This window comes from Capricornis sumatraensis, chromosome 1 (assembly GCF_032405125.1).
Source record: "Capricornis sumatraensis isolate serow.1 chromosome 1, serow.2, whole genome shotgun sequence".
Lineage (NCBI taxonomy): Eukaryota > Metazoa > Chordata > Mammalia > Artiodactyla > Bovidae > Capricornis > Capricornis sumatraensis.
The window spans coordinates 187,569,788-187,583,123 of NC_091069.1; the positions used below are offsets into that span (position 1 = coordinate 187,569,788).

A 13,336-nucleotide genomic window follows, 5' to 3' on the forward strand; every position below is an offset into this window, starting at 1 on the left:
TTCAGATCAGCCACTGTAAAGTTTGCTTCTAAATCCACAAAGGGGGACTTCCCTGGTGGTCCAGTGGCTAAAACTCCACACTCCCAATGCAGGGGACCCAGGTTCTATCATTGGTCATGGCACTAAATCCCACCTCCTGCAACTAAGAGCTTGCATGTCGCAACTAAAGATCCCACATGCTGCAAAAAAGATCAAAGATCCTACGTACTGCAACTGTACAGCCAAATAAATAAATATTTTAAACCCAGAATGGGTTTCTTGGGCTTTCCAGGATCAAGAGTGGGGCTGGCCCAGAGTTACCCTAGCCTTGTCCCAAGGGCTAAAAGAACCAACCTGCCACCCCAGTGAACACACAGGGGGCCCAGGGGATCCGCTGGCCTACAGACACTTCCACTCAGGGGATGCTGAGGTTTATTTAGGAAGCAGTGGCCATTCTTCTTGCCTGGCCCAGCAGATGAGTAATAAGCCAACTACTTTTAGTTGAGGGCTTTGTTTTTCTTTTCCTGTTTCAGAAATTTATCCAGACCCGTTTCTCAGGGTTGACAGCTTAGGCCAAATCGAGTTGATCACTTGGGGGATAAGGAGAGTGCCCTTCAGAAAGGAGCATGGTCCTCAAGCTGACTGATTTCCCGTTAGGAATCAAAATTTTTCTGTAATAACCTCCATCATTTTCAACAAACACCACTGGATGCCTTAAGAGACAGATAGGCTGACGTTTGGCATTGCTGAGCGTCCTCTTCTGAGCCAGGTCCCAGGCCACTGTGTTCTTTCACACAGGCACCGCCACCCTGCCCTTGCTCGGCCCCATCCACTACTTGCCCCAGAGTAGTAGGGGTCAGGCCCTCTCCCGGATGCGGACAGCCTCTTGCGCTTTAAGTATCAGTTGCTGGTTCTCACCACTCTCCAACCCATGCACCTATTCATTTCCCTTTTCTTGTAACGGTATGATCAGTTAACTTTATTCACACATTTAGTCAATCAACATTTATTGATTGCCTACCATGTCCCAGGTGCTGGGGTAAAAAGGGGTCCAAGTCTCTCACAGCCAAGAGGAAGGCTATTAAGTAAGACAATTACAATATGGGATAGAAAAATGCTAAGCCAGAAACAGGAAAGGACACCCTGGGGGCACTTCCATCACCTCTTTTTCCACTTTACCACCTTCTGCCAGACATTGTCTCAAGCTCCTGGACTTTACACACTGCAGAGGCTCTGGGCTTCACCTATTGCTAAGTAGTGACATAGCCCCGCTCTTGCCCTGGCATGACACAAACCCAGGCACAAACTGAAAAGGGGCCATGGCAGCCTCTGGAGAGTGGACCACGCCAATAAGAAAACAGGAGGGGAGCAAGGCCTACAGACGTACCATTGGTGCCAGCGCTGAAAAGAAAGCTGTGGGATGGATAAATGAGGGGTGGGTGAATGAAAAGACGAGTAACTGAGTGATGATTCAACAGCTGATTTAATGACTGAATCAGAGACGAGCTTCCAACCTTGAAGCAAAACTGAATTTCCAACACTTGTTCACTGAACACTGAGTTCCCCAGAAAACCCTCTACAAAGATTTTTAAGAAAATTAAAATCACTTAAAACCTCACGGAGAAGTGACAACGCGCTTGAAAAAACTGGAGTTTTCTAGGGGAGTTCCAGAGACGGGCCTTAAGGTCACTTATGAAGGAGAGAGCTGAGGGTCTCCCCATCCCCACTGATTTGTGAGAGGGAAGGAGCTCCAAGTTGCTCAGGCCAGAGACTTCCAAGGCAGCCTGGCTGTTGGGAAGACAGAACTACAAAGGGTGGCAGGCTGGGAGTTTCTCACTTAACCTGACAGGTGTGCCATGTTTATGAGCAGCTGGAACATTACATGTGGGTCAATTACTGCGTCAATCAGCTCTGCGTGTCCTACCGCCCGCCCCCACCCCCGCCCCTGCCCCATTCCCAACCCAGGGAAGCCTTCAGGGTATAACAACTGTATTCTAAGCTATCTGTTCTATAAACATAGATTTAGTGCTCTAGGGAAGACCAGGATCTGGGAGGAAGAACTGTGTTCTCAGAGGCCTGTGTGAACAGTTTAGGAGCTCTTCAAGGCTGCCTGGTTCTCTGAGATGAACTGGCTGAAGCTTTTGACTTTGGGATTCAGTTGGTGGGTGAGCTTGATGTCACGGTCTGGCTTCATTTGATAGAAACGACACATGTTGGCCATTTCCTTTGCTCCTGGAAATTCCAGCTTCTGGTAAGCCTCTGGGGTGATCTTTTAAGAACAAGTTAAAAAGAAAGAAAGAAAAGAAACAACAGGAAATGTTATAGCCCTCATTTAAAACAGTTGGAGATGAACTTGTTCACCTTCATAATGATACAAATCCACAGTTCTTTCGCCTAATCCCAAGACCCAAGAAACACTGAAGTTTTTTTCATGGGCAGTTTGGCAACATACTGACTTTTCTGAACTAATTTAGGGGCAAAACCTTATCTAAACTTATGAGAAGTTATTTATAGTCTTCATCCTGTTTAGTGGAAATTTCCCTGTCTTTCTCTGCAGAGATATTGATATGTTTGCTTATAGGGTCCTGCCCCAGCCCCTGATGGTGGTTACATAGTGTGTGTAGACATAACCCATCTAAAAGCTGAAAGATTCTGAAAGCTGAATTGTTTCTGGCCACAAGCACTTGGGATAAGGTACCATGGGTGTATAGCCCCTTTATCTGACTGGTTTTTATATACATTTCCTCCTGGGATTCCTCAGCATTCCTTTGAGATCTTCAACCCATCAAGCCCTCCATGAAGCATCAAGGCACTAGATTCTCCATCCTTCCCTCCTGATGGGAAACAAACATCTGAATTTCAGCCATGCAGCCTCTGCCAGAGCCAGGCCCAACAAACACTGCTCATCACATACCCACTGAGCCACCCTCTGTCACCCTCTGCAAAACCCTTCTGACATTAAGTGGATCCATAGTGACGCCATCTGCATCAACTAAGACCATTTCTTTCTTTCTTCTTCTTTTTTTTGGCCACACCACATGGTATGTAGAATCTTAGTTCCCTGACCAGGGATCAAAATCTTGCCCACTTCAGGAGAAGCTCAGAGCCCTAACCACTGGACCACCATGGGATTCCCATTAAGAACATTTCTAACTATTGGATCCAGTATAATCAGTCTTTAGCCTCCAGCAATAAACTCTAACCTCGCTCAGAAAACTCTAACCTCTATCTGGTCTTAGAATAATGAAACAGGTGCAAACTCATATAAAACAATGACTGTCATGCCATTTATAATAATGAAAAATCAAGAACAATCTGCATATCCAAAAAATAGAGGAATGGTAAAATAAACTATGGTAACTATGGTACATCTATCTACACTAGAAATATCATGCAGTCAATATTTTTTTAAAAGTTGAATAGAAATATATGCTCATAATTTAATGTCAAGTGAAAAAGCCAGATCCAAAATGGTACTTAGCATGTTATTGTAATTTTATTATATATATATTGGAAAAAGACTAGAAGAAAATGTACAAATCTTAACAGTTACTACCTCTGATAGATTAAACAATGTGACTTTTATATTCTTTTTTAAAATAATTTTCTGTATTTTCTGCCATAAGCATTTATAATTTTTGAAATCAGAAAACATTTTTAAATTTTAGTGAGTTTGAAAATAGAACATTATCAAAGAAGCATGGAAGACTACTTCTAAAATGTCTGTCTCCTTGGGTTACTGTCTCATCCTGTAACTTTGGTAACTAATATTCCTCAGGAAAATAAGGGATTCTTTTCTGCAGGTTTTTGAAGAAAAGAGATTTGCTCTGTTGTGTCTCACTTTTCTGAGAAAATAGTGTCCCTTTTGGAGTTAGACAGGCAGTTTCAGCCAGATCAGAGTTTCTGATGGGAGTTTATTCTGGGGAGTTCAGGAGTGGGGTTGGGGGTGAGGGGGTAGTCATGAAGTAATTAAGCAAACAGCGACCTTCTGAACAGACAGGGTAAGTCAGACTGCCAGGGCTGGAGCGCCACCTTGTGGCCACATGCATCCTTCCCCAGAGTACCGCAGCCTGTACGCCTTTTTCTACTCCAGACCAGCACCAGTGGCTTTAAGTCAAACTAGTTTCTAAGAACAGCATTAACCATTCTGTAAAACTTCCAGTTTCTAATCCCATAAAATTCTGTGTGCCAGAGAAGTTTCTGCTGCATTGTGAAACAACTTGTTATACCCAGAGCCGTCAGAAACCTATTATGTGACTGAGAGATGCTTGGACAATCCTGAGCCATCCCAAACAATGTCTACCCAGTACTCTGAAATGAATGCACACACACCATACGCCCACATTGTTCACCTTCCTCCCCTTCTTCTGTCAGAGAAGACAATGGCAACCCACTCCAGTACTCTTGCCTGGAAAATTCCATGGACGGAGGAGCCTGGTGGGCTGCAGACCATGGGGTCGAGAAGAGTCAGACACGACTGAGCGACTTCACTTTCACGTTTCACTTTCATGCATTGGAGAAGGAAATGGCAACCCACTCCAGTGTTCTTGACTGGAGAGTCCCAGGGACGGGGGAGCCTGATGGGCTGCCGTCTATGGGGTCGCACAGAGTCGGACACGACTGAAGCGACTTAGCAGCAGCAGCCCCTTCTTCTTTACAGAGTTCAGACCCCACAGACAAAACGAATACAAGACCCAAACGCAAAGCACTGGGAGAGGGGTCAGTCACTAAATAGTAAATTTGGACCCAGGGATAGATGACTTTGCAGATGTTCTCATAAGTCCATCTTTTGAATGAGTGGTGACTTCTTGGGCTTGGGAGTAACATTTTCTCCATGAAATTTGAGTGGTTTTCAGTGAGATCCCCAAATGTGGTTTTATAGCTGGATTGATACCTACAATAGTTTTCTCCTCAAAATATCTGTCAGCCTCCACACAGGGCCAGTACCTGAGGTGAACTGGGAGTCTAGATAGCCTCCCAAGATTCACTGGCCCAAGAGCTGCAGATGAAAATGAGAATCAACCCTCTGCCCCTAACTCTAGGAAACATTCTAGAGCAGGGTTCACCAAACTTACTCTTGAAGGGCCAGATATAAATATTTAAGGCTTTCGGGCCATATGGTCTCTGTCACAGCTACTCAGATCTACCAATGTATCCTGAAACCAGCCAGAGGCAATACACAAAAGTGTGCGTGTGTTCCAATCAATCCTAATTTGCAAAAGCAGACTCAACTCTGTAAAGAGGAAGGGACTCTCTCTACTCTGGAGAAATGTCAGTGCTGGGCAGAGCCTGAGAAACCATCCAGACTACACTGTCCTTTCACAGAGGGGAGAACAGCAGCCAGGAGAGGCAAAGAGCCGCGCTAGTTGATGCCTGCCAGCTTGAGGGGAGGGAGGGTCCTCCTTTCAGCTGCAACAGTGTCCAGGCCAGGCACACACAGACGCACACTTCCTTCTCACAAACACTCTTCTCGCTCCATCCTCTGACAAGAGCTGCTTGGAGAAATGTCTGGAAGCACTCAGGATGAACCATTGCCCTCACTTCTCTATAAAAGGTCTATTGTGGCCACACTCAAGCCCAGGCCATTCCAACCCAGTTAGTTATCGAGGGCTTACTAAATGCCAGACCCAATGCTAGCCTTTCCCACATGGGACTCACCACATCCTCGCAACAAGCCTATGGCAGGTGTAATAATCTTCTTTAACATATGAACAAAGGGAGGCTGGAGAGGTTAAGTCTGCTTCCCAGGTGGCTCAGTGGTAAAGAATCCACCTGCCAATGCAGGAAACTCAGGAGACATGGGTTCCATCCCTGGGTCAGGAAAATCCCCTGGAGAAGGGAAAGGCAACCCACTCCAATATTCTTGCCTGGGGAATCCCCATGGACAGAGGAACCTGGCGGGCTACAGTCCAGGGGGTCGCAAAGAGTCAGACATGACTGAACACGCACACACAACCATGGAGAAGTTAAGTAACTTTCCAAGAGTCCCCAGAGGGATAAGGGCAGAGCCGGGACTTGCTCACTTCCCTAGACTGCCTCCGGTTCATTCCTGTTGATTCTAGAACTTAGGCCAGCTCTATTGCTCCCTCCACCCATTCGCAGTCTTGCCCAGACTCAAGGACCACCTCAAAGCTACTTCTTCGGTGAAGCCTTCTCCTACCCTCTCTGACCGCCCATAGAGCAGAGAGTGTGGGCAACACAGTCAAGCACCACAGTGCTCTGCTCTTGTCTGACCACTGTGACTTCATGTGAGTGAGAATTTTCACCCCAACTCTGCTCTGACGTCCTCAGAGGTAGCACCAGGTATATAACAGGTCCTTGAGATATGCTTGTTATATGCCAAACACTAAGCTAAGCTCTCTAAATATACCCTAATTTTCACAAAACTCCCCAGGTAGATGCTCTCATCCACTTTGTAAATGAGGAGGCCACAGCTCAGAAAGGCTAAGTGCCTTGCCTGATGCTGGCCAACTCTGGCACACTGGCCTGATCAGCAATGAGTCCCTGGGAGGGGAGGGTAGGTTGGTATATATGAGAATGTTGTACCTTGGTCTTCAGAGTCTAAGTTCTTTCCACCCAAAAGGAATTGTACTTTAATAAGCTGATTAACCTGAAGCCAAAGCAATAAAGTCTTAAGGGTAGGATTCAGATGCACCAACAGATGAAGACAGATTCATAGAACAGGAATCCTCTCCAATTTCTTCCAACAGCCTCAGCTCAACCCTGCCCAAATCTGTGAAAAGTCTCCCAGAATTTGTAAGTTAGTGGGATGTGACCTCTTGTGATCATGTTTATGTTTCTTAGAAACTCACCTTTGCGTCTCGGACTTCTTTCCCCAAACTCTTGGACAGAACATCAGCATACTGCTGTATAGTCAGCGCTTCTGCACTGAGACCCACGGCCTTGCCCACAAACTCCTCTGGAGAATTAAAGATGCTGCAGACAGCGGCTCCAATATCCGCAACTGAGATACCATCCATTGGTACATCCCCCATAGGCAGTGCTAGTTTAAAAAATAAAAAGATAAAAAGAGCTAATTACATCACATCCTTGGTAGGTCCCATCAATCTTAATTAATCAACCAGTTAAACAAAAGGTATGGGAGCACCATGTAACACTGAGTCGCTACCATCTATGCAGTTATAAGGTTTGTTTGAGAAAATATCATAATACCTGGGTATTGATTAAAAAAAAAAACTACCATTTACTAAGCATCTTCTGTGCAAAAAGCCCAATATCTCTGTTCAGCTCCAGATGCATTTGCCCCATGTCCTACTCAATATCCTTACTTGAATGTTTAATAGACATTAGAAACTCACTGTGCCCCAGAATGAATTCCTGGACAACCTGCTTCTGCTACAGACTTCCTTCTCAGTTAATGGCAACTCTATGATTCCAGTTTCTCAAGTTAAAAATCTTAGAGTCAACCTTGACATTTGTCTCCCACCCCAGATCCATTTTTTTTTGTAGTCGTATTCATAGTGTCCAGAATTTGAAGACTTCTCGCCATCCTCACTGGCATTACCCTAGCCTAAGCCACCATCTAAGAAGAGCTAACTCTTCTGATGAGAGTCTAAAAGACTCTGATGTTGGGGAAGATTGAGGGCAGGAGAAGAAGAGGGCGGCAGAGGGTGAGATGGTTAGATGGCATCACCAATTCAATGCACATGAATCTGAGCAAACTCTGGGAGACAGCAAAGGACAGGGAAGCTTGGTGTGCTGTAGTCTGTGGGGTCGCAGAATCAGACACAACTCAGCGGCTGAACAACAAAGACACTACCATCTCTGACTTGGATTATTGCAAAGTTGGGCCCCTTATTTCCAATTCCACTCTTGCCTTTCCACGGGCTCTTTTCAACACAAAAGTCAGAGTGATTCTGTAAAAACTAAAGTTAGCTCATGTCATATCTGCCCAGACCCCTTCAATGGCTCTCTGTGTCTCTCAGGAGAAAAACCATGACTTACAGGACCAGACCCTTTACTAGCTCCAGCCTCACCTCCTACTCCCCTCTCCCTAAGCCCCCAACCTGCCCTGATCCAAATACACTGTCTGTTCTGTCTGCCTGAAAATGTCTTCCCCTGAATATTCACAAAGCCAGTTAGTTACTTCTATCAGAAGTTGCTCAGATGTCACCTTCTCAAAGCCCACCAATCACCTAATTTAAATTTCACATACCACGCTTACTGCTACCACTCCACATACACTTTACTGAGCCTTATTTTTTTAGAGCACTTATCGCTTTCTAACATATAATATGTTTTACTTCTCTATTATGCTTCTCTGCCATCCACCTCCTCGACCAGAATATGAGCTTAATGAGGGCAGACCTTTGTCTGCTTTGAGTGGTTTATTACTGAATCCCCAGTAAAGTGAACTAAGTCATTGGCACGTAGGAGGCCTTCAAATATTTATTGAATGAATCAGTTAGCAAACATATTGGCTGGTTTCATCCTCAAAACAGCCTTGAAACATAGCAAAATCAGGGAGTTGCCTGAGTTACTCAGCCAGCAAGCAGCAGAAGAGAACTCAAGCCCTCATCCATCACACCAAATTCTGTGCCCTTCTTACAGGTGGGCATAGCCTCTCACAGATTCCCGGAAGCCCACACTCCTGAGACTGGAACCCAATGTGGACACGATCTAGCCCCAGCACTGCCATTTTTTAAACTGAAGAATCTAAGTCTATTGACTCACCCAGTGCCTTTCAGTTAGGAAACAACAGGCCAGGACAAGAGTCAAGGTCTCTGAATTCCAGTCCAGTGTAAAAGTGACTTAAGGTTTACCAGCCAGGAACTAAACGTCACAGTTTGTCTTTTTGCAGCAAAATTAACCTCCTACCTGATATCTGCATAGGCAAAATGTCTGCTCATTCCTCTGCATAAGTTACAATTATAATATATATAAATTTATAAATATGAATAAATTATAAACAAATAATTATAAAATATAAATTTATGAATGTAAGTAAATTATAAACAAATTATAATTATAATATATATAAATTTATGAATATAAATAAATTATATTCTAAATAAATTATACATTATAATTGTAAAAAAGCAGTCTCTGTTTTTGAGGCATTCAGAATGAAGTCTATTCTGACTCTGAGGTTTGCTTTTATTTGAAGATTGAAGTTCTTGGGCTGAGTTTAAAAGGTGCTAAGGGACAGTGGTAAAGAATATGGTTCTTTACCAAAAAGAATTCTGTTCGCAGCCGGCCAGCGTCACCTCTAGCTCACTTAGCTCCAGCCAAAGGAGAAAGGGTTAAGTAAGGAGGTCTCTATACCATGGCTCGTATGTAGGCAAATCAACCAGCGGTAAAGCACCGAGGAAGCTGCTGCTGCTGCTAAGTCACTCCAGTCGTGTCCGACTCTGTGTGACCCCAGAGACGGCAGCCCACCGGGCTCCGCTGTCCCTGGGATTCTCCAGGCAAGAACACTGGAGTGGGTTGCCATTTCCTTCTCCAATGCACGAAAGAGAAAAGTGAAAGTGAAGTCGCTCAGTCATGTCCGACTCTTAGCAACCCCATGAACTGCAGCCTACCAGGCTCCTCCGTCCATGGATTTTCCAGGCAAGAGTACTGGAGTGGGGTGCCATTATCTTCTTTGACCGAGGAAGCAACTCACTACAAAAGCTGCTCCCAAGAATGCGCCCTCTACTGGAGGAGTGAACAAACCTCATCTTTACAGGCCTCCGTGAAATTAGACGTTATCAGAAGTCCACTGAACTTCGCAAACTCCCCTTCCAGCATCTGGTGTGGGAAATCGCTCAGGACTTCAAAACAGATCTGCGCTTCCAGAGTGCAGTTATTGGTGCTTTGCAGAAGGCAACTGAGGCCTATCTTGTTGGCCTTTTTGAAGACACTAACCTGTGTGCTCACCTCACATGCTGGTAAAGTAATGCTCAAAATTCTCCAACCCAGGCTTCAGCAATACATGAACCGTGAACTCCCTGATGTTCAAGCTAGTTTTAGAAAAGGCAGAGGAACCAGAAATCAAATTGCCAACATCCGCTGGATCATCGAAAAAGCAAGAGAGTTCCAGAAAAACATCTATTTCTGCTTTATTGACTATGCCAAAGCCTTTGACTGTGTGGATCACAATCAACTGTGGAAAATTCTGAAAGAGATGGGAATACCAGACCACCTGACCTGTCTCTTGAGAAATCTGTATGCAGGTCAAGAAGCAACAGTTAGAACTGGACATGGAACAACAGACTGGTTCCAAATAGGAAAAGGAGTGCGTCAAGGCTGTATATTGTCACCCTGCTTATTTAACTTATATGTAGAGTACATCATGAGAAACGCTGGACTAGAAGAAACACAAGCTGGAATCAAGATTGCCGGGAGAAATCTCAATAACCTCAGAACTGCAAATGACACCACCCGTATGGCAGAAAGTGAAGAGGAACTAAAAAGCCTCTTGATGAAAGTGAAAGTGGAGAGTGAAAAAGTTGGCTTAAAACTCAACATTCAGAAAACGAAGATCATGGCATCTGGTCCCATCACTTCATGGGAAATGGATGGGGAAACAGTGGAAACAGTGTCAGACTTTATTTTTCTGGGCTCCAAGATCACTGCAGATGGTGACTGCAGCCATGAAATTAAAAGACGCTTACTCCTTGGAAGAAAAGTTGCGACCAGCCTAGATAGTATATTCAAAAGCAGAGACATTACTTTGCCGACTAAGGTCCGTCTAGTCAAGGCTATGGTTTTTCCTGTGGTCATGTATGGATGTGAGAGTTGGACTGTGAAGAAGGCTGAGTGCTGAAGAATTGATGCTTTTGAATTGTGGTGTTAGAGAAGACTCTTAAGGGTCCCTTGGACTGCAAGGAGATCCAACCAGTCCATTCTGAAGGAGATCAACCCTGGGATTTCTTCAAAAGGAATGATGCTAAAGCTGAAACTCCAGTACTTTGGCCACCTCATGCAAAGAGTTGACTCATTGGAAAAGACTCTGATGCTGGGAGGGATTGGGGGCAGGAGGAGAAGGGGACGACCGAGGATGAGATGGCTGGATGGCATCACAGACTCGATGGACGTGAGTCTGAGTGAACTCCAGGAGATGGTGATGGACAGGGAGGCCTGGCATGCTGCGATTCATGGGGTCGCAAAGAGTCGGACATGACTGAGCAACTGAACTGAACTGAACCTGTGTGCTATCTATGCCAAACGTTTAACAGTTATGCCATAAGACATGAGCTAGCATGCCGCATATGTGGAGAACGTGCTTAAGAACCCACTAAGATGGTAAACATTTCATTCTTTAAAAAAAAAAAAAAATTATCTTCTTCCTGCTACTGATAGTTCTGAACGTTAGATTTTTTTTTTCCCATGGGGTCAAAAGTTACCTAAGTATATGATTGCAAGTGGAAAAATAGGGGACTGAAATCAGGTACTGGCAGTTTTTCCATTTTCATTTGTGTGTGAATATTTTAATATAAATGCAGGACATAAAGTATTAATGAATGTCAGAATGTTTCAGTGAACAAGTTTTAGCAGTTCAACTTTATAACAATTATAAATAAACCTGTTAAATTTTTCTGGACAATGCTGGCATTTGGATTTTTTTAAAATAAGTAAATTTCTTATTGACTGAAAAAAATATATATATATATGGTTCTGGAATTCTCTGGTGGTACAGTGGTTAAGACTCTACAATTCCACCGCAGGGGGCATGATTTCAATCCCTGGTTGGGGAACTAAGATCACACTTGCCTCATGGTGTGACCAAAAAAAAAAAAAAATTTTTTTTTTTTTTCCATTAAAAGAGTATGGTTCTGGAGTCAGATTACCAGAGTTCAAGTTCTGGTTCTACCTTACTATTGATCTTGGCAAAGTTAATCTAATCCATCTGTGCCTCAGTTTCCCCATCTATGAAACACACCAAACACCCAGTAAGTCCTCAGTAAATGTTCGATATTCCCTATGGTGTGTGTGTGGGCAGGCGCAGGGGGGGCGGGGGGTGGTGGCAGGGAGCTATTCCCTATGGAGGGGGCGGCGCTTAACAGAAGGGAGAGGATGAGGCTCAGGGATACCTGAGGCTGGGTTTTACAAACATGAAAGAAAATGAAAGTGAAAGTGAAGTCGCTGTCCTGTCCGACTCTTTGGACTGTAGCCCACCAGGCTCCTCCATCCATGGGATTCTCCAGGCAAGAGTACAGGAGTGGGGTGCCATTTCCTTTTACAAACGTGGGGAGCTCAAATGGGACTGGGTACCAGCAGAAGTTTAAAGCATCACCTCTTCACCTAGGGCCAGTCTAATTCATAGATTATAATATCCTAGCTTAGAACCTGAGAAATGTCATGTGTGCGGCTTCTGAAATCTGGTAGAGGCATAGGAAGAAGGGAAGGGCGGTGAGGAGGTGTATCACACCTACACACTTATCTGGTCACTTGCTGAACTATTTCCCGAGTCATCTGTGACATGCGCCAGGTGCTCCAGGCTCCAGCTCAGATCTGCTTTGCCACTAGTTACGTCCCTGACAAGTCTTAATTATGTGCCAGGGAAGAATGACTGACTTGCAGTCACTGATTCTCTCACACTCCCTCCATTCAACAGAGCCACCCTGGACTATGGGCAAAGAAAATGTTCCCAAAGGGCAGGGGAGTGCTGGCCAGTGGACTGGCAGCACTGGAATTATCGGGAGTCCTGGTTAGAACTATAGTCTTGCAGGCCCCAGACCAGACTTATGGAACCAGACTCTGCAGGCAGGGCTGGAAACCCGTTCCCAGGGAGTCACTGTCTCTCTCAGGATTCTCCCATCCAAGTACTAACCAGCCCGACCCTGCTTAGCTTCTGAGATCAGACAAGCTCGGGTGCATTCAGGGTGGTATGGCCATGGACCCTCTCAGGATTCTGACCCTGAGATCCAGGTCAAGAGAATGTGTTCCCTGTAGCCACAGAAGGGCAGGGAGATGAGCTAGAAGGGAAAGTCATCTTGTCCAACTTTCCTCTTAGACATGAGGAAACTGAGGCCTGAGGCCACATGGCTCACTGCTTCTATGAGGAGTGTCAGCTGGATGAGACAGGAAGTGTAATCCTTGGTGCTTCCAGCCCAAGATCCAGCTCCCCGGGAAATCTAGAACAACATTGGGCCCCGTCAGCACTTCACCCAGAGCCAACCACACAGCGAGCACTCGGATGGCATGCAGAGAGAGGAAGGAGGGGAATAGGGGGCTGGGCAGGGGGAAAGCTGGTGTCCGGGCAGTTTCACTACAACCCTCCACGTACCCAGGGTGTAGTAATCTCCATCAGAGGCCTTCACTGGCTTCAGTGGGCCAAGAAAGTTTTCAAAGTAAGCTGCCACTCGGACGCTGGTCATGGGAACGCCAATGGACCAGAAATACTCCTCCACCT

General features: G+C 45.2%; 1 protein-coding gene across 1 annotated transcript in view; it reads right to left on the minus strand.

Annotated features, from left to right (window-relative positions):
• Positions 1 to 2,068: 2,068 nt before the first annotated feature.
• LOC138076483 (nmrA-like family domain-containing protein 1) overlaps positions 2,069 to 13,336 on the minus strand; it is a 20,080-nt gene continuing 8,812 nt past the window's right edge. The window contains exons 3-5 of the mRNA XM_068968672.1: positions 13,211 to 13,336; positions 6,792 to 6,982; positions 2,069 to 2,248 (exon numbers count right to left, since the gene is read on the minus strand). The exon at positions 13,211 to 13,336 is cut by the window's right edge and continues 124 nt beyond it. Coding sequence (XP_068824773.1) covers positions 2,069 to 2,248; positions 6,792 to 6,982; positions 13,211 to 13,336 — 497 coding nt within the window. The remainder of the gene's footprint in view (positions 2,249 to 6,791; positions 6,983 to 13,210) is intronic.